This window comes from Microcaecilia unicolor, chromosome 12 (assembly GCF_901765095.1).
Source record: "Microcaecilia unicolor chromosome 12, aMicUni1.1, whole genome shotgun sequence".
In the NCBI taxonomy this organism is placed as follows: Eukaryota; Metazoa; Chordata; class Amphibia; order Gymnophiona; family Siphonopidae; genus Microcaecilia; species Microcaecilia unicolor.
In genome coordinates, this window is record NC_044042.1 from 31,180,007 (window position 1) to 31,201,764 (window position 21,758).

A 21,758-nucleotide genomic window follows, 5' to 3' on the forward strand; every position below is an offset into this window, starting at 1 on the left:
TATTCTCCGAGGACAGCAGGCTGATTGTTCTCACTGATGGGTGACGTCCACGGCAGCCCCTCCAATCGGAAACTTCACTAGCAAAGTCCTTTGCTAGCCCTCGCGCGCCCGCGCGCACCGCGCATGCGCGGCCGTCTTCCCGCCCGAAACCGGCTCGAGCCGGCCAGTCCAGTATGTAGCAAGACAATACACTTCAAGGGAAGACACAACTCCAAAGGGGAGGCGGGCGGGTTGGTGAGAACAATCAGCCTGCTGTCCTCGGAGAATACCTTCTACAGGTATGTAGCATTCGCTTTCTCCGAGGACAAGCAGGCTGCTTGTTCTCACTGATGGGGTATCCCTAGCCCCCAGGCTCACTCAAAACAACAACATTGGTCAATTGGGCCTCGCAACGGCGAGGCCATAACTGAGATTGACCTAAAAAATTTACCAACTAACTGAGAGTGTAGCCTGGAACAGAACAAACAGGGCCCTCGGGGGGTGGAGTTGGATCCTAAAGCCCAAACAGGTTCTGAAGAACTGACTGCCCGAACCGACTGTCGCGTCGGGTATCCTGCTGCAGGCAGTAATGGGATGTGAATGTGTGGACAGAAGCCCACGTCGCAGCTTTGCAAATTTCTTCAATGGAGGCTGACTTCAAGTGGGCTACCGACGCAGCCATGGCTCTAACATTATGAGCCGTGACATGACCCTCAAGAGCCAGCCCCGCCTGGGCGTAAGTGAAGGAAATGCAATCTGCTAGCCAATTGGATATGGTGCGTTTCCCTACAGCCACTCCCCTCCTATTGGGATCAAAAGAAACAAACAATTGGGCGGACTGTCTGTGGGGCTGTGTCCGCTCCAGGTAGAAGGCCAATGCTCTCTTGCAGTCCAATGTGTGCAGCTGACGTTCAGCAGGGCAGGAATGAGGACGGGGAAAGAATGTTGGCAAGACAATTGACTGGTTCAGATGGAACTCCGACACGACCTTTGGCAGGAACTTAGGGTGAGTGCGGAGGACTACTCTGTTGTGATGAAATTTAGTGTAAGGGGCCTGGGCTACCAGGGCCTGAAGCTCACTGACTCTACGAGCCGAAGTAACTGCCACCAAGAAAATGACCTTCCAGGTCAAGTACTTCGGATGGCATGAATCCAGTGGCTCAAAAGGAGGTTTCATCAGCTGGGTGAGAACGACATTGAGATCCCATGACACTGTAGGAGGCTTGACAGGGGGCTTTGACAAAAGCAAACCTCTCATGAAGCGAACAACTAAAGGCTGTCCTGAGATCGGCTTACCTTCCACTTGGTAATGGTATGCACTGATTGCACTAAGGTGAACTCTTACGGAGTTGGTCTTCAGACCAGACTCAGACAAGTGCAGAAGGTATTCAAGCAGGGTCTGTGTAGGACAAGAGCGAGGATCTAGGGCCTTGCTGTCACACCAGACGGCAAACCTCCTCCAATGAAAGAAGTAACTTCTCTTAGTGGAGTCTTTCCTGGAAGCAAGCAAGATGCGGGAGACACCCTCTGGCAGACCCAAAGAGGCAAAGTCTACGCCCTCAACATCCAGGCCGTGAGAGCCAGGGACTGGAGGTTGGGATGCAGAAGAGCCCCTTCGTCCTGCGTGATGAGGGTCGGAAAACACTCCAATCTCCACGGTTCTTCGGAGGATAACTCCAGAAGAAGGGGGAACCAGATCTGACGCGGCCAAAAAGGAGCAATCAGAATCATGGTGCCTCGGTCTTGCTTGAGTTTCAACAAAGTCTTCCCCACCAGAGGGATGGAAGGATAAGCATACAGGAGGCCCTCCCCCCAATCCAGGAGGAAGGCATCCGACGCCAGTCTGCCGTGGGCCTGAAGCCTGGAACAGAACTGAGGGACCTTGTGGTTCACTTGAGATGCGAAGAGATCCACCAGGGGGGTGCCCCACGCCTGGAAGATCTGTCGCACTACACGGGAATTGAGCGACCACTCGTGAGGTTGCATAATCCTGCTCAACCTGTCGGCCAGACTGTTGTTTACGCCTGCCAGATATGTGGCTTGGAGCACCATGCCTTGACGGCGAGCCCAGAGCCACATGCTGACGGCTTCCTGACACAGGGGGCGAGATCCGGTGCCCCCCTGCTTGTTGACATAGTACATGCCAACCTGATTGTCTGTCTGAATTTGGATAATTTGGTGGGACAGCCGATCTCTGAAAGCCTTCAGAGCGTTCCAGATCGCTCGCAACTCCAGAAGGTTGATCTGTAGATCGCTTTCTTGGAGGGACCACCTTCCTTGGGTGTGAAGCCCATCGACATGAGCTCCCCATCCCAGGAGAGACGCATCCGTGGTCAGCACTTTTTGTGGCTGAGGAATTTGGAAGGGACGTCCCAGAGTCAAATTGGAGCAAATCGTCCACCAATACAGGGATTCGAGAAAACTCGTGGACAGGTGGATCACGTCCTCTAGACCCCCAGCGGCCTGATACCACTGGGAGGCTAGGGTCCATTGAGCAGATCTCATGTGAAGGCGGGCCATGGGAGTCACATGAACTGTGGAGGCCATGTGGCCCAGCAATCTCAACATCTGCCGAGCTGTGATCTGCTGGGACGCCCGCACCCGCGAGACGAGGGACAACAAGTTGTTGGCTCTCGTCTCTGGGAGATAGGCGCGAGCCGTCCGAGAATCCAGCAGGGCTCCGATGAATTCGAGTTTCTGCACTGGGAGAAGATGGGACTTTGGGTAATTTATCACAAACCCCAGTAGCTCCAGGAGGCGAATAGTCATCTGCATGGACTGCAGGGCTCCTGCCTCGGATGTGTTCTTCACCAGCCAATCGTCGAGATATGGGAACACGTGCACCCCCAGCCTGCGAAGCGCCGCTGCTACCACAGCTAGGCACTTTGTGAACACCCTGGGCGCAGAGGCGAGCCCAAAGGGTAGCACACAGTACTGGAAGTGGCGTGTGCCCAGCTGAAATCGCAGATACTGTCTGTGAGCTGGCAGTATCGGGATGTGTGTGTAGGCATCCTTCAAGTCCAGAGAGCATAGCCAATCGTTTTGCTGAATCATGGGGAGAAGGGTGCCCAGGGAAAGCATCCTGAACTTTTCTTTTACGAGATATTTGTTCAGGGCCCTTAGGTCTAGGATGGGACGCATCCCCCCTGTTTTCTTTTCCACAAGGAAGTACCTGGAATAGAATCCCAGCCCTTCTTGCCCGGATGGCACGGGCTCGACCGCATTGGCGCTGAGAAGGGCGGAGAGTTCCTCTGCAAGTACCTGCTTGTGCTGGAAGCTGTAGGACTGAGCTCCCGGTGGACAATTTGGAGGTTGTGAGGCCAAATTGAGGGTGTATCCTTGCCGGACTATTTGGAGAACCCACTGATCGGAGGTTATGAGAGGCCACCTTTGGTGAAAAGCTTTCAACCTCCCTCCGACAGGCAGGTCGCCCGGCACTGACACTTGGATGTCGGCTATGCTCTGCTGGAGCCAGTCAAAAGCTCGCCCCTTGCTTTTGCTGGGGAGCCGCGGGGCCTTGCTGATTCGCACGCTGCTGACGAGAGCGAGCGCGCTGGGGCTTAGCCTGGGCCGCAGGCTGTCGGGAAGGAGGATTGTACCTACGCTTGCCAGAAGTATAGGGAACAGTCTTCCTTCCCCCGAAAAATCGTCTACCTGTAGAGGTAGAAGCTGAAGGCTGCCGGCGGGCGAACTTGTCGAATGCGGTGTCCCGCTGGTGGAGAGACTCTACCACCTGTTCGACTTTTTCGCCAAAAATGTTATCCGCACGGCAAGGCGAGTCCGCAATCCGCTGCTGGATTCTATTCTCCAGGTCGGCGGCACGCAGCCATGAGAGCCTGCGCATCACCACACCTTGAGCAGCGGCCCTGGACGCAACATCAAAAGTGTCATAAACTCCTCTGGCCAGGAATTTTCTGCACGCCTTCAGCTGCCTGACCACCTCCTGAAAAGGCTTGGCTTGCTCAGGGGGAAGAGCATCAACCAAGCCCGCCAACTGTCGCACATTGTTCCGCATGTGTATGCTCGTGTAGAGCTGGTAAGACTGGATCTTGGACACGAGCATAGAGGAATGGTAGGCCTTCCTCCCAAAGGAGTCTAAGGTTCTAGCGTCCTTGCCCGGGGGCGCCGAAGCATGTTCCCTAGAACTCTTAGCCTTCTTTAGGGCCAAATCCACAACTCCAGAGTCATGAGGCAACTGAGTGCGCATCAGCTCTGGGTCCCCATGGATCCGGTACTGGGACTCGATCTTCTTGGGAATGTGGGGATTAGTTAATGGCTTGGTCCAGTTCGCAAGCAATGTCTTCTTCAGGACATGGTGCAAGGGAACAGTGGACGCTTCCTTAGGTGGAGAAGGATAGTCCAGGAGCTCAAACATTTCAGCCCTGGGCTCGTCCTCCACAACCACCGGGAAGGGGATGGCCGTAGACATCTCCCGGACAAAGGAGGCAAAAGACAGACTCTCGGGAGGAGAAAGCTGTCTCTCAGGAGAGGGAGTGGGATCAGACGGAAGACCCGCAGACTCCTCGTCAGAGAAATATCTGGGATCTTCCTCTTCCTCCCACGAGGCCTCACCCTCGGTGTCAGACACAAGCTCACGGACCTGTGTCTGCAACCTCGCCCTGCTCGACTCCGTGGAACCCCGTCCACGATGGGGGCGTCGAGAGGTAGACTCCCTCGCCCGCATCGGCGAAGCTCCCTCCGCCGACGTAGTCGGGGAGCCTTCCTGGGAGGTGGCCGCGGTCGGCACCGCACGCGGTACCGACGTCGGGGACCTCAACCTGGGCGATGGGCCAGCCGGCGCCACGCTCGACGGTACCGGTGGCGCAAGCACCGCCGGTACCGGAGGGGTAGGGCGCAACAGCTCTCCCAGAATCTCTGGGAGAACGGCCCGGAGGCTCTCGTTTAGAGTGGCTGCAGAGAAAGGCTGAGAGGTCGATGCAGGCGTCGACGTCAGTACCTGTTCCGGGCATGGAGGCTGTTCCGGGCTGTCCAGAGCGGAGCGCATCGACACCTCCTGAACAGAGGGTGAGCGGTCCTCTCGGTGCCGATGCCTGCTGGGTGCCGACTCCCTCGGCGACCCAGAGCTCTCGGTGCCGACACGGGGAGGAGACCGGTGTCGATGCTTCTTCGATTTCTTCCGAAGCATGTCACCGGAGCTCCCCGGCACCGACGAGGAGGACGTCGAATCCAGCCGTCGCTTCCTCGGGGCCGAGACTGAAGAAGGTCGATCTCGGGGGGGCTGTACCGCAGGAGCCCTCAGGGTAGGAGGAGACCCACCCGAGGGCTCACCGCCACCAGGGGAACACAGACTGCAGTTCTGAGGGCGGTGCTCGGCCCCCAGACACTGAAGACACGACGAGTGTCGATCAGTGAGCGAGATAACCCGGGCGCACTGGGTGCACTTCTTGAAGCCGCTGGAAGGCTTCGATGTCATGGGCGGAAAAATCACGCCGGCGAAATCAAAAGCCGAAATGGCGAAATTTGAAGCACCAAATTTAGAGGGAGAAAAAATCTCGACCGAGGCCGAAAAGAGGCCTTCCCCGACGACGAAAGAAAACTTACCGGGGCAAAAAAGCTGGAAGTACGGGGAGGATTTACACGAAACCCGGCGAGGGGTTTCCGGAGCACTTCCCGACTAAGGTAAAGCTTTCCCGAAGGAAAAAAACACGCTCAAAACAAATTGGACGCGCGAGGTCGACTTTCCGGGGCTCGACACGGCGAAAACACGACCGTACCGAGTGCGGACAAAAGAAGACTGGCCGGCTCGAGCCGGTTTCGGGCGGGAAGACGGCCGCGCATGCGCGGTGCGCGCGGGCGCGCGAGGGCTAGCAAAGGACTTTGCTAGTGAAGTTTCCGATTGGAGGGGCTGCCGTGGACGTCACCCATCAGTGAGAACAAGCAGCCTGCTTGTCCTCGGAGAATGTCAGATAGTGTCTTATTGACAATGTATTATTCACTATTTTTTGTTATACAGGCCACTTTTGCAGAGTGATGGTTCCTGTTATCCTGTTTGAGTCACATGATTTGCAAATTAGATGTAAGGGAGATGTATGAATAGATGAGTGAGAGGGGGGAAATGGGGGGTGGGAATGGATGTGTGGGCAACCTGGAGTTGTGGAGGGGGTTCACATTGATTGGCGTGTTAAGGTATAAATTGGAATGAGGGTTGTGGGTAGGATAGGTTTTGGGTGGTTGGTACAGGTTTGTGGGCTCTTTCTCTAATATATCCTAGATAGGGCGTCATGTCCTTTTCTAGAGGAGGTTGTGTGGGGGGGGGGGGGGGGGAGGAGGAGATAGGGAGCTATCTAGGGGGCTGGGTGCTGTAGGGTGGTATTGGGTGGGCTGTGGGAGGGCTAGGGTGGAGCGATATGGAGGGGGGTTTTTAAAGGTATAGATGATTTGCAAGGTACTCTCAGTTTGTCAATCATGAGAGCAGCTCAGTGCAGGTTCTATGGTAGATTTTAAAATACTCACCTATAATGTAAAAGGGCTGAACTCTCCATATAAACGACATGCTCTTCAGAGTGAACTACGCTTGATGAAGCCGCAGGAAACTCATTTGTTAAAACGACATGAGAGCCTACTGCCTTCTAAGTTGTATCCGGGAGTGTATTGTGCTTCGGATGCAAAGGGCACTAAGAAGAGAGGGGTAGCCATTCTATTTCATAAAGATGTACAGGTACAGCTCTTGCATGTGAGGAGGGACTCTGAGGGGCGGTTCCTTTTTCTACATGTTATGTTGGAGCAGGAGGAGTTCACCTTGGCTAGTGTATATGCGCCCAACGAGCGGCAGGAGAAGTTTTTTGTGCGCCTCCAAAGGAACCTCCAGAATTTTGCTCGGGGCAAGGTTTTATTGGCGGGAGATTTCAACGCCACTATGCAGCCTGGGATGGATAGATAGGTTCCTCCTGCTCCGACTGACTATAAAATTTCCCAGGCCTTGAGGAATCTGGTGGAAGGTCTGGGCCTGTATGATGGGTGGAGGCTGGGGCGTCCCAGGGGTAGGGATTACACCTTCTACTCTCGTGCACCTTTCATATTCCAGACTAGACTATGTCTTTCTGGATAAAACTGTGTTGGAAGTGTGGGGGGGGGGGGGGGGGGGGGGAAGACGCTTTCATTGGTCATATTACTATCTCTGACCATGCTCCAACTTGGGCCATAATTCCCACTTTGAGGGAGGAAAAACGAGACCGAAGATGGACATTTAACAATTGCTTGCTACAAGACCCACACATTGTGGCTAACTTTCTTCCGGTTATGAAGGAGTACTTTGCTCTCAACTTGGATTCGGGGCCGTCCCTGGGCACCATTTGGGATGCTTTTAAAGCGGTCTCGAGGGGCTACTTTATTAAATGTGCTAGTCAAAGAAATAGGGCTCATAGAGAGCGTCTGACACAATGTATGGAAAGAGTGGCTGAACTAGAGAGTAGGTACAGGGCCTCGGGCTCGATATCTGATTTTTGAAAGCTACAAGAGGCGAGATTGGAAGTGAATGCGCTGCATGAGGAGAGCCTGCAATTTGCCCAAATGCCAGATTGAAGCAGGTGTATTATGAATGCTTGAATAAGCCTGGACGACTGCTGGCCACGAAACTTAGGCAGCTAAAAGTAGCTAGACATATTGTGAGAGTGAAAGATGGGAGAGAGGGCCTATTATATAAATCTGCTCAGATCAGGGAGCGTTTTGCCCAATTTTATGAAACTTTGTATAAAGAGGATGCTGCCGTACAGACTGGGGAAATTGATAAATTCCTGCAGGCTCGGGACTTGGCGGTCCTTTCGGACTTGCAAAAAAGAGAGTTGGAAGCTCCAGTTTCATTAAAGGAAGTCTTACAGGTCATCAAAGCATTGCCGACGGGTAAGGTGCCCGGATTGGATGGCTTCACTAACGAATTGTATAAGACCTTTGCTGGTGAAGTGGCTCCCTATTTAGTGAAGATCCTTAATTTAGTAAGAGAGGGGGAGCTGTTTCCCAGGTCTATGATGGAGGCATGGGTAGCGGTTATACCCAAGCCTGATAAAGACACAGCTGAATGTGCATCATATCGCCCTATCTCCATTTTTAAACACTGATGTAAAGATCTTGGCCAAGGTCCTAGCAAATCGTTTGGGGGAGATGCTTCCTAACCTGATCCATCCAGATCAGGTGGGATTTGTGGCAAAGAGGCAGGCTCTGGACAATGTCCGTAGAACTTTGGACTTAATTTATGCAGTTTGGTTGAGAGCCCGGCCAACGGTGCTCTTGGGATTGGATGCTGAAAAGGCCTTCGATCGAGTGCACTGGGGGCATTTGGACAAGGTCCTGAGTAGAATTGGGATACGGCAGGTGTACTGGACCTGGATTCAGGCTCTTTACACGTCACCACAGGTGTGTGTGCGAATTAATGGTGGAAACTCGAAGGCGTTTGAGTTGGGCCGGGGCACTAGGCAGGGTGTCCGCTGTCCCCACTGCTATTTGCTTTGGCAATGGAGCTGTTGGCGGCGGCAATCCGAGAAAATGTGGATATAAGTGGAGTGAAGGTTGGGGGGCATGAGTATAAAGTCGCATTATTTGCGGACAATGTGCTCCTGTCCTTGACTAACCCCTTAACATCTTTACCCAACCTGATGAAAGAAATAGAGATGTACTCGCGAGTGTCAGGATACAAATTAAATGCAAGTAAGTCCATGGGAATGGAGGTGGGGGTGCCGCCGCAGACGATGGAGGCGTTGAAGACATCTTTTTCCTTTAAATGGATGTCTATTGCTATTACTTATTTAGGGGTCCAGATACCTGAGACTTTGTCTGAGTTGTTTGTGGTAAACTACCTGCCTCTTCAGAAGGCGGTGTATAGAGACTTTGACAGGGGGGTGCATATAGGGCTTTCTTGGCTGGGGCGGATCGCTGCAATTAAAATGAATATTCTACCCCATTTACTTTATTTATTCCAGGTTATCCCTCTTAAGTTGTCAAGGGCCTTTTTGTCCAGCTTACAGGACCGTTTGTTCCGTTTCATATGGAATCAGAAGAGACCGCGCCTGCCGAGAGCGATGCTTTACAGGAGTAAGAAGGTGGGGGGACTGGGGGTGCCTAACCTGTTCTGGTACTACTGTGCTGCCCACGTGTGCTCAGCGGTTGAGTGGTTTCAGGGGGAAGATCATAAACTCTCGGTGCGCCTGGAACAAGCAATGGTGGGTACTCGAAAACTTGGGCATTTAATGTGGCTACCAAATAAATATAGAGGACAGCTGACCATTTTCCTCCGGCTGTACAGGCTACTTTTTATTATTGGGACCATATGTTCTTAGAGTGACAGCCCCCGGTCTCTGGCTTGGCACCAATAGTGGACAACCCTTTGTTTGGGCCGGGATGGGGTTGTACGCCATTCGGGCGTTGGGCGACTTCTGGCTTGGATATGTTGGGGCAACTGCATGTGGGTGAAGAGTTAGTTCCTTTTGAGACCTTACTGGAAGACTATAAGCTTCACTCTAGTGATTATTATGCCTATTTACAATTGAAGCACTTTCTGAAGGGACCGAATTATGTAGGGTGCTTGAGATGAGAGATTCACCCGATGGAGGAGCTGTGCGTGAGGCCTCACAGTACACGAGGATTGATAACTTTTTTGTATGCTTCCTTGATTGCACGTCAAAAGCCATCTTTATTACACAGGAGGAGGTGGGAGCAGGAATTAGATTTTACCTTACCTGATGAGCAATGGCTGAAACTGGAGAAGGGGATTTTGAGTTTCGCAAGATCGGTGGCCATGAAGGAGAATGCTGTTACAGTTGGTATCTCACGCCGGTGCGCTTGCACCGTATGTTTGGACAGGTGACGGAGAGTTGTTGGCGGAACTGTGGGGCAGTAGGGACTATGGGACATATTTGGTGGATCTGTCCAAAGGCAAAGGCTTACTGGGAGTGCAATTCCGACTCCAGCTTTGGCTGGGTAGGGCTGTGCGGTGGCATCCTTTATTTTTCTTGCTTGGGTAAAAACCGGAGGGATTTAAATGGCATGAGTGGCTTCTGATGCGAGCGAGTTTACATGCTGCTCGAGTAACCTTGGCGTAGAGTTGGAAGTCGCCCATGGTTCCCTCATTGGCCAGATGGATAACTAAGCTGTGCTATATATGTGATTGTACTTGGTTTGAGTGACAGGACGGAGTACCAGAGGAGAAGAGAGGGTGGGGGTTGGCGGGTTCATGGGGGGGGGGGGGGGGGGGGTTAGGGCGGTGGAGGTGTTCAGGGAAGGGGGGGTCACTTTATAAAACCGAAAAAACCTTGAAGGACTATTGGATATTGTTATAACCTTGATACAATTTGACAAACTGTTGTTACTTTATTTTTCTTGCTTGGTACGCTTGCCTTGTTGGACTATATGTGTCTTCGTATTGCAGTGTACTGTGAAGACGATGCTTTGTATTGTATCATTAAGTTTAATAAAGACTTCTACAAATTAAAAAAAAAAGAATAAAGAACAGCGGAAGAATGTTTAAAAAATCAGAGATGAATAACCACACAAAGCAGCATGTTTTCAATGTTTTTTTAACAGGTATATATAAATACTGCATAGCACAAACAGCTTCCAGTATCTGCAGACATCAGACTCTAAACATGGAGACCTCCTATTATACATGTTAAAGAGGTACATTCCATCTCGCTTACACAGTAAACAGGCAGTCATTGTAAAGCTCCAGCCTATGTACCAGCATTTGATTAGGCTGCAGGTCCTAAACAGAAAATATTTGATCATCTGTGGCTGCAGTAGGCTTCTACTGAGGCTGAAATGTGGTCAGGTGTCTGTGCAGCATTCCTGAAATGAATAACAGTGGAGGAGTGGTGGGAGTGCAATGTCCTCCCCTTTTACAGAATGGAAGCTCAGATCGTTACCTGACAATAAAAGTGTTGTATGTACGCTTGGTAAGAAACAAGTTTAATGTGCTTATTATAAATCAGATAATTTTTTAGCAGCAACGTAGTCAAGTATCAAAACAACAGTCTGGCATTGAAGAAGATCTTACAGCAGTGTACTGAGACATATGTATACCTCATTTCATGTAAAAATTGCACATCCAACACTTTTGATTTCAGGCGATGAGATGCTCCCCTGGAGGTGCTTCTCATGAGTCCTATGGAACTACTTAGGGGCTTGGAGAGTTGCCAGAAATAATATGGATCAGGTGTCCCTGACATCCTGTTGTAATCAGGCTTAGGGGACGAGGAGGCAGCTTTTCTCCTTTCCTCATCATTCCTGCAAGAATTTCAACCCCACCGGATCTCTCCAGTCCCAGGGAACTCATTCACTTAGTAAACCAGACCATCAACACAAAGGCACTGACCTACACACAGTCCTGAAAAAGAGATTAGTGGGGAAGGGACAGCAAGGCACAATGATAAAGACACACAGACAGGAAAGAGCGACACATAACATGACAGACAAACACATCAGACAGGATCACACAGAAGAGAGAGACAGGAGCTATACATCAAACAGAAGACAATTACAAGTGCCTGGCTCACTATTCTTTCACTCAAATTTTCAAGGCACAAACTATTAGAATAAACTAAATTCCAGGATGTGGAAATTCCTGTAACAGTCATAGTAAAAGTCACTGAGAGCAGTCACAACTGCACAGGAAGTTCCTGCGCCTGCTGCAGAAAGGCTGTTCAGAGCAATCACAATGTGCAGAAAGTTCCTCTGGCAGTCACAGGATGCCTGTCGAAAGCAGTCACAAAACGCAGAGGAAGTTCCTCTAACAGTTGCAAGTGCACAGAAAGTCCCTGTAACAGTGGCAGCAAAGCTGCTGACAGCAGTCAGTAACATGCAAGAAGTTTCTGCTGTTGTCTCTGAGAAATATCTGAGTTCTGGCAGCAGATCTTTAAATAAAAAAGTGTTTAGAAATAATCTTCACACAAGGTGCTCGTCTGATATATACATATATCTATACATATATAAACACTCACACACGTACATCTCCTCTATATAATATTCGGCATCTCTCTCTATATAGATTCTTTTAAGTACACACACTCACAGCCTTGCAGTTATTTATAATACTTATGCATTATAAAAAAAAAAGCTATCACAGAGTTAACCTTCATGAGTTCTCAAGAGCTGAAGAGTATTATTAAACATTATTCTTATTATTCTATTTGGAAGCCCTTTGTGGCCTGCATTAACAGTGCCTGCATCAAGCCTGCATTCGTACACAATGAGACAGCAGGGGGTACTCCAGGAGGTGGCTGTACAGTTTCAGTCTCTCCTCTATAGATGCCACAGTCCACCTGTGGCTTCAGTGGAGTGCGTGAGGCCTTTCAAATTCACCAAATCCTTCTCCGACTTAGGACATGGAAGGTACACCCTCCAAAATGCTGGTGTTGTTTATTTCACACACAAGCTCTCACACACGCACGCACACACGCACACACACACACATCAAACCTCCTCCCCCAGCAAAACAGTAAATGACTTGAGAGGATCTGGGCTCTGTTTCCCCATTGTTTCTGTTGGCTTTATGAGAAACTTCTTTCTTATCTGTCTCTCTTCTTTCTTTACATTGAAGATTCATCATCAGTTCCCTCGAGAGGCAAGATGTCTCTCCTGTTCTTCTCTGGCTCATCGCTGCTCCTTTCTTTGTTCAGTGTTTGTGTTTCAGCTGCTCAAGAGGGGGGCGTTACATACGAGAGGATGGACTGGAGAGCTCATAGAACAGTACATAAGCGTCACTACTTCGTACCTGACTGGAGGCCATGGAGGTAACTCTGTGGGTGGGAAATAAAGAAAACAGAGTTACAGGGAGCAAAAGAAAGGATGGAATGAGAGAAAGAGAGACTTGTAAGAGAAGAGTGAGGAGAAAAACTAAGGGGCTTCTTCTACTAAAGGATGTCAACCACTGAACAGTTACGGTCATCTCAACAAACTTCGGGTCCCTTTTACAAAGGTGTGTAAGGGCCTACACATGTGCAGCACGCGTCAAATCAGCATTACCGCCTGGCTAGCGCGTGTGCCTGGCAGTAATTCCGAGTCTGGCGTGTACCAAAAACCCATGGTAGAAAATAATTTTCTATTTTCTACCATGGGGGCGTTCCCAGGCAGTAATTGGCAGTTGGTGTGTGCTGGACAGTTACTGCGTGGGTAACGCGTGAGCCCTTACCGCTAAGTCAATGGGTGGCAGTAAGGGCTCAGGCCATAAACAGACGCGCACTGGTTTTAATTTTGCCACACGTCCATTTCCTAGCCCCCGCCCCCCCCAAAAAAACCCTTTTTTCCAGATGCGGTGGAGAAATGGTCCAGCATGTGTCCGATAAACGCGCCCACACTACCACAGGCCATTTTTTGGGAATCCCTTTGTTGGTACTCTTTTCTAAAATCTTTGATTAAACTGTCCTCAACAAAGAATCAGGCCTTCTGTTGTTCTGGCCTTTATTTGTGGAATCCATTGCCAGAAGACATCAGAAGCATTACTAGTTGCTTAACGTTTCGAAAAGCTTTGAAAACCTGGCTTTTTAAGAGTGTTTATGGGCAGCTGTCAATATGTTAATTAGTGCCTGCAATATTGGACTATTTCTGAAATCTCGATGTTAATGTATTATGTTTGGTTATTTTTAATTGTTGTATTATTGTCTATTATACTAATTCTGTACACAGTTTTGATGCATTCTTGTATAATGCGGTATATCAAGTCAATAAATCAGCGCAACTGCATCAAGGGGTTTTGCAGTAGTTTGCCTGTTTCTCGTGTTAAACCACACATTACTGAATTTTTCTGTCAGGAGGTATGGCATGGGCAAACAGCGGATGTGGAAGCATTATCTAAGTAGTGCATTCCACTTACTGGGTGCAAATTGGCTAACACACTTAACATATTAAGGTAGTTAACGTGGCACCACTTACTGCCTCCTACATAGGAGACACTGCTTCTGCGTAATGTGAATGTTAAAATGCACGACCTACAAAAAAAAACATGGGAATGTCCTTTCTAAATACAGTGTTAATTTTGGGCTTGACAGTCATTAAAAGTCTGTGGTTTTTTTTGTTGTTACATTTATACCCCGCGCTTTCCCACTCATGGCAGGCTCAATGCGGCTTACATGGGGCAATGGAGGGTTAAGTGACTTGCCCAGAGTCACAAGGAGCTGCCTGTGCCTGAAGTGGGAATCGAACTCAGTTCCTCAGGACCAAAGTCCACCACCCTAACCACTAGGCCACTCCTCCACCTTACAGTACATTAAGGGGGTCTTTTACTAAGCCGCGGCAGCGTTTTTAGCTCACAGTAGAAATCATCTGGTGGTAAACGACATGACGCTTATAGGAATATACTGGGTGTCTCGGTGTTTACCATCAGCTGATTTCTACCATGAGCTAAAAATGCTACCACGGCTTAGTAAAAGACCCCCTAAGCCTGAAACTTAACACACTTTAGTAGGAGTCTTGAATTTCAGGTAAAAGAGGAGGACAGATTAGGAGCATGGTAAATGATTCAATGGAAGAGGAAGAGAAGAGAGAGAGGAAGAACGTTAAAAGAGAGAAGAGTACATTGTGGGAGAGTTTGAGGGGTGAAAGAAGAGACATAGGAGACAGGGCTGTAGGAAGAAAGAATTCAATAAGCCAAACTGATCCTGAAGAAAGTTAGAATCTTTACAGGTTGTGGTACCTTGTATCAGCATAAACTGGAAGAGACGAGGCTAATCTCACTTGTCCAAAAGACAAGATTTCCTAAATAGGTGGGTCACTGTCAGCACTTAAAAACAAAAAAAGTGCCTCAGGTGAGTAACCATCACCTCCAAAATTCTTGAGTGTGTGTGCTGGTGCAAGAAAATGTTTACAAGGTATTTACTCGTTGGTACAATACACCTGACAGATTGAAGAGCATGTTCCCCACTATGTTGGTGCAAGGTTCAGATGGGTACATTTTTACACATCTGGTGGGGTTGTGCTTTGATAGTCCCCTTCTGGTTGGGCGTGATGAAAACCATATCAGTTGTGCTTGGGACTTCTTTGGTTTGTGATCCTACTGATTGCCTGTTGGGATTGCATAACGAATGGGCCCTCTGGTGGGAGAGCAAGATGCTGCGGTGGGGGTTAGCTGCGGCAAAATGCCTCATAGCGGTGCACTGGAGGAGCACAGCACCTCCTACCTTAGAGGAGTGGAAATGTAAGCTAGGTCAGCTACTTTGGATGGAATGCCTCACGGCTCAACATAAAGACTGCTTTTGCCTCATAGGCGAGATTGGGATAGACTTCAAAACTGTTTAGCTCATATTTGATGGGATGTGGGGGGATTATGGGAGATGATATGTTGAGGAGAAGTTTGGTTGAAGGGAGGGTGGTTAGGAGAAGGGGGTGGGAGATGGGAAGGTTATGGGGAGACTGTCCTGAACAGTTCATTGGACAATCTAATAGAGTTGGGGGTTAGAGCATGAGTAGCATGGGGTGAGGGTGGGGGATGGTGTTTTCTGGAAGGGAGCTGGTTTGTGGAAGGGGAAAATTATGTTGTCATAAGTTGAGGCTTTTGGGGGGGGGGGGGGGGATATGATGTTTATAATTTCCCTCCCATTTATCTAATCTTATTTTGTAATGGATATGTGCAAGTTGTTAATTTATTTTGAAAATAAAAATATTGAGCAAAAAAAAACTTTATTAGTAGATCAAATCATATAGTGTCTGACATGACCATGTTTCTCCCTACATGGGCTGCATTAGGGGCAAAACATTAATTTGACAGTGACTCCTCCGGTGCTTGGAGATATTGTAATTCCTAATGGTGAAGTGCTCTTATAACACCATAAAGTAATGTTTTGCCCTATTGGAGCCCATGTAGGGTGAAACACGGCTGTGTTGGGTGCTATATGATTTGATCTACTAATAAAGTTCTTTTCTTCTATCCACTGTGTCTGCTTCTATGTTTTTTTTTTCACTTTAGGTGAACCTTCAGTCGTGCTCCCCCCCCCCCCAAGGATGTCTTAAGGTTCTTCTTCTCCATGTCCTTCTCCCCCCCCACCATATCCAATATCTCCCTTTCCCTTATCCCTCCACTGCATCCCAGTATTCATTGGGAGCACATGAATGCTACCCTTCTCCTGTGCTACAACTGCCTGATGGTATTACATAAGCCAGAAGCTAGGAAGACACATAGCCAGGCTATATGGAATCTACACTCGGGCCAACAAATGCTGGGGCAAGGCTCTTCATTTCCAGTTTAAACTGATTTTTGCAGGAAAAATATGGCATTTTATTATTCTCTTTTTAATATAATTTTGCTCTATCAAGAATACCAGTTCTGGTAGATAATGCAGAATTACATGAATGTCAATTCAGGATAATTCTCGAGCCTACATCCCTCAAACATAAATTGTTTTTTTATATGGGAGGCATAGATACCCCACTTTGCAAAAAAAAAGTGCTCAATTTCCATATACCTTTTATCATGCCTTCTGGGAATGTGCTGGTGTAAGAATTTTTTGGAAATCAATTGTATGATTCCTGGAACAATTGTTGGAATCGAGGATTCTATTTATAGTAATAGGATTTCTTTTAGATAGACTTGAGATGTTCACATTGCAAAGCATGTGCGGCCAACAACTTATCCGCAAAGCGTGTTTAATTGGCAAAAATACTATCCTCAAGGTGTGGATGTCTGGATTAGAGAATGACACGGGGACAGGGACCTGCAGTAACCGCAGGGATGGGGATGGGGACAGAGCCCGAGGGGATGGGGTGAGGACAGAGCCCGCAGGGATGGGACGGGGATAGGGCCAAACTTTGTCTCCGTGTCATTTTCTACTTTGAAGCCTGTTAATGAACTGGACTGTTTATGTTTTATTTGTTACATTTGTATCCCACATTTTCCCACCTATTTGCAGGCTCAATGTGTCTTACTTTGAGTGATGCAGATGATGAATTGTGATTTTTTGGAAAAACAAGCAAACGTGTTGGCCATGACTAGCAAAATGTGCATGGGGGATGCTGTACATTCTTGCTATCAGAACATCTTCTAAGAAGACATCTTCTATTGCAGGAAGGAATGTGGAAGACAGGAGAGCTAGACTGAATCCTGAGATGACTTATTCATCCACAGACTAAAAAATCATAACAGTGCTTCAAAGGGCATATTTCTCCCCAGTATGGCATACAGAACAGGTTGTATTTTGTACCCCTGGACATTTTAACAGGGTGGATTAGGATTCCTCGCGGTAGTAGACGTCAGCTATTGTTGGGGTTGGAAAGGTAGAGGGTGGGAGGGGGAAGGGTTATTATAGTTACTCGTTGTTATTATTGTTTTCTATTTGTGATTTATAAACAGTTGCACAGCATATTGTTTCTTTTTATACTTTAATAAAGATTTAAATATAAAATCATAAGTGTTCAAGGCTTCTGCTGATAAGAACAGAGCTCATGGGATGGGGTGGGGACGGGGACAGAACCTGCAGGGACAGGGCGGGGATGGAGACAAGGCCCGCGGGGACGGTATGAGGACGGTGACAGAACCTGCGGGGATGGGGATAGAGGCAAACCCCATCCTGGGGTGGGGACGGAGACAAGCTTTGTCCTTGTGTCATTCTCAAGTCTGGAGACCCTCTAGCATACTGGAATCGGCGCAACAGACTGCATCAACTGATGTTAATGGAAAAGCCTAATGCTTGTCTAGCACACAGATGTAAAAAAGATTTATCAATATGGGAACCATTTATACAATCTCTCTCTCCTAGAGCCTGTAGTCTTGCTTAATTCTCTCCAGCTGAACTAGGTGAAAGATCATAGACTGAGAAGAACCTTAATGGATCCCTGATGGATATTTTCCTTTCTACCGAGAGATATCAGAAACAAATCTCTCCATGGAATTCTAGCTATTCAGATGATTATCTGTTGGGTATTTTTTAAAATATATATATATATATATATATGATTTTCACCATAATAGGTCATGATTTTACAGGGAGGTCGGGATGGGTTGAGGTTTGGGATTACTTTAGCTAAAAGTGTAACTGGTTAATTATCCATGTACATTGTTGGAATGTTTGATGTCATTCAAATTTAAGTTGTACCATGTTTCTTTATTTTGAAATTTCACTAAAAAGATTTAAACATAAATTCGCTCTGATTCTTTAATACTCTGCATGCAGAAGTTAGTTATGTTTCCCAGTTATAAAACTTCTGTCCACCAAAATAAAAACCTGGAAATTCGAGTGTTTTTTTTTGCACTGGTTTTCTCCCCCCCCCCCACCCCCCACAACTTCCCTGCCTGAGCTGAGCTCAGATTTGCATCGCTGCTGTTCTCCACCAGTCCAGCCATTGACAAAAGTAAAAGTTGCCAACACAGGACCTTCAGTTGACGTGCACATTCAAGGTCTGCTGCATCCCACCCCCTCTGAACTTCCTGTTTGGAGGAGGCGGGGCATGGCAGGTCTTTAATATGTGCTTTTCCTCAAGGCCCCAGCCTGCTGCTGGCTTTTCTGATTTTGCTTAAGGGCTGGCAATAACTATTGGGCCAGCACTGCCCCACACTCATGCGGCCTGCTTGTACCTTATAGTAGACCAAGAAAAGCTCTATTGTGGCACATGAGCTCTTGGGTCTTTACAGACCTCTTCTTCAGAGAGAAGAGTTGTGGGGGACAGATGGTTGTACAGAAAGAGGACAGAGATTTGTGGGGGGTAGACATAAAGGGAGACAAAGTGTGTGATATAGGAAGAGGGTGATAGAGAAATACAGATGAAAAGTATCACAGGAAGAGACTATTAATAAATCACAGTGTGCAGAGCAGGGGCGTATCTGCGTGGGGCCTCAGGGGCCTGGGCCCCCGCAGATTTCGCCCTGGACCCCCCTACCGCTGCCAACCCTCCCCCTCCGTTGCTCGCCTACCTTCGCTGGCGGGGGACCCCAACCCCCGCCAGCCGAGGTCCGCGTCCTCCTGCCGCTGCCGGCTGCCTTTGGTGCTTTCATTTGTCCATTGAAGCTGGCGCCGATGAAAGTTTCTTTTGAGTCTGACGTCGCTGCACGTTGTACGTGCAGGACGTCAGACTCAGAAACATTTTCTGAGTCTGACGTCCTGCACGTACAACGTGCAGCGACGTCAGAGTCAAAAGAAACTTTAGTTGGCGCCAGCTTCAATGGACAAATGAAAGCACCAAAGGCAGCCGGCAGCGGCAGCGGCAGGAGGACGCGGACCTCGGCTGGCGGGGGTTGGGGTCCCCCGCCAGCGAAGGTAAGCGAGCAACGGAGGGGGAGGGTTGGCAATGGTAGCGGCTGGGGGGAGGGGGATCGGCAATGGCGGCGGCGGCGGGGGGGGGGGCTATAATGTGCCCCCTCACTCTGGCCCTGGCCCCCCCTACCGCCGCAGTTCAGATACGCCCCTGGTGCAGAGTAGTTCAAATGTATCTGATGCCCTAGGTGTGCCCCTTCTTCCTGATATCCATCTCCCCTTCCATTTCCTACCCCTGCTGGGTCAAGCATCACCCCTTCCCTTCCCATCTCCAGCATCTCCCCTTCCCTTACCCCTTAAGTGTCCACCATCACATCACCACTTCTCTTCCCTTCTCTGTCTCCAGGTGTCCAGCCTCTCCCGTTCTCTCCCCATCCCCAAGTGCTCAGCCTCTCCCATTCCCTATGCCCCTCAGTTGTCTGGCTTTGCCTCTTTCCTTCCCTACCCCCCCACCAGGTATAATGTCCTACACAAAACTGACTTATCCATCTAATGATACTGGTTAATAGCGCCTGTAAACTAGTCAAATTTCTATGACTCGCATATTGCTGTTGTAACTCCTATAAATGTGCTCGCAGATTTAACAGTCTTCTGTAAAACGTCTGCAAAATGATCACAATCTCTTGTAAAATGTATACCAATACGCTGCTGCAACTTTATGCAAATTGAATATTGATCTACTGTAAACTGTAGTGAACCCTTCTAGGGGATACAGCAGTATACAAACAATAAATTGATATTGACACTATTCCCTTTCCAACCCCATGTCCAATACCTCTCCTTCACTTCCATACCCTCCCCCTTCAACATGTCCAGCATTTCTCTCCCTCCCTTTCCCTTACCAAGTCTCTCTCACCCTTCTCACATTTTCTGTCGTTGCGTCACCCCAGGCCTGCGGCTCTCACCCATCATCTGTGTGGCTGGTGCGGTGTCTTAACCAACTGAAAATGCTCAAGGCCTGCTATGTCCTGTTCCCTATGAACTTCCTGTTTCAGAAAGGGGTAGAGCATGGCAGGCCTCAGCCTCATGGGTGCCTAAGGTCCTGCGCTGGCCAGACTAACTCTTGTTTAATGACGGCGACTACCACAGTGGTGCTGCCCCTCCCTCAAAGTTGTTCCACCCCAGGCAAACCAGTAGTCAGTCTAGTGGTCAGGCCAGCCCTGGATGTGTGGGAAATGAGATGCGTACAGATATAGAGCATCCCATGTAGTCATCAATAGGCTGACTGCCATCTTACCGTGAGTCATTGAACATGTGCCACTCGCCAGACAAGGGGTGCTTGCAGTATGCTGTGTAATGTCCACCCATGGTAGTGCCAGAATGGTTGGAGACTGCATAGAGATTATAGACAGCATGGGCTGTGGAACAACAAACAAGGAAGATAATGTTAAAGTCTATACTGAGACCTTGAGCATCTCACTCCATTTTACTCAGCATTATTAAGTACAAAGCCAAATTAACTCATTTTTCCTCTTGGTGAAAACTAATGTGAAAGGCAGAACTCCATTCAACCCCCCCCCCCCCCTAGTCTACACCTCCCTTTCTCTATCCACCTGCACAAAGGCACAAACTCACCACTGCTATCTGATGAGAATTCCCTCAGGTCCAGGTCCTTCAGGGGGAAGTTTACAAAGGTGGAGAGTTTGCTAGTTCGGATTCTGGCCTCAGAGAATCTTTTCAGATTTGGAAAAGACTGTAGTCAAGGAAAAGTCCAAGATGCAAGCAAAAATCAGAAGCCAGGGAGTACCCTGAAATGGAGGGATAGAGGAAAGGGAGCAAGGAGCTCTTATAAAATTACACAAGGGTGTACACATGTACAAAGGCGGCACACAGGCATAGAGCATCTAGTTTTAGGCAGACCTGAACCTAAACTAATTAGTTAATGAGACGTTAACAATCAATTATTGACATTAATTTGCACTTTTTAGGACTTACTGCATGCCTAAATTGTCTCGTGTGCAACTCAAAAGGGACATGGCCAGGGGAGGGACATGGATGCGTCAGGGGCATAAAGTGTGCAAATAAAATCAGCCTTTATTAAAGAGACCCAACATGGTTGCTATGTTTTGGCTAAAAAGCCTGCATCAGGAGACAATATAACCTCTTGCTGATGTTAAAAAATTAAGGCGTCAATGACATGAAAACAAAGAAAACCAACACCGGAGCAAGCTAGAGAAGAAAATGCCTTCAATAAAGCCATCAGTGTTGAGCAAACAATAGTAGCATGTCATGTAATTCTCCTGCCGCTGGAGCCAAAAACTCACCATTTCCAGCATCGCAGACCAATGCTCTTCAGTCTCAGTTTGTTGTTTCTTTCAACAAACAATGGTGGCTGAGCCGGGGCACAGCAATATGGAATCCACAGCAACTCAGAATTTTCTGCCTCTTCTCGCACAAGAAAGACCAGGGCACTCAATGAGCACTTTTCATGGCTCCCTGTGAGCAGGGATGCCATTCTCACCTGAATTTGTTTTATTGCTTCACAATGCATATTTAATGAAAGAAGCTCCAGTAGGATGGAGAAGTTTGGTTCCTCCTTCTACCATTTTAGTCCAAAAGGGTGTACATTTTCTAAGAGGCGTTGCTTAGAGCTCCTGG

At 48.5% G+C, this 21,758-nt stretch overlaps 1 protein-coding gene across 1 annotated transcript in view; it reads right to left on the minus strand.

Moving 5' to 3' along the window:
* Positions 1–10,490: 10,490 nt before the first annotated feature.
* The window catches only part of USP2 (ubiquitin specific peptidase 2), a 70,315-nt gene continuing 59,047 nt past the window's right edge, over positions 10,491–21,758 (minus strand). Inside the window, 3 exon segments of the mRNA XM_030221301.1 lie at positions 10,491–12,722; positions 20,398–20,518; positions 20,736–20,843. Coding sequence (XP_030077161.1) covers positions 12,635–12,722; positions 20,398–20,518; positions 20,736–20,843 — 317 coding nt within the window. The 3' untranslated portion in view covers positions 10,491–12,634.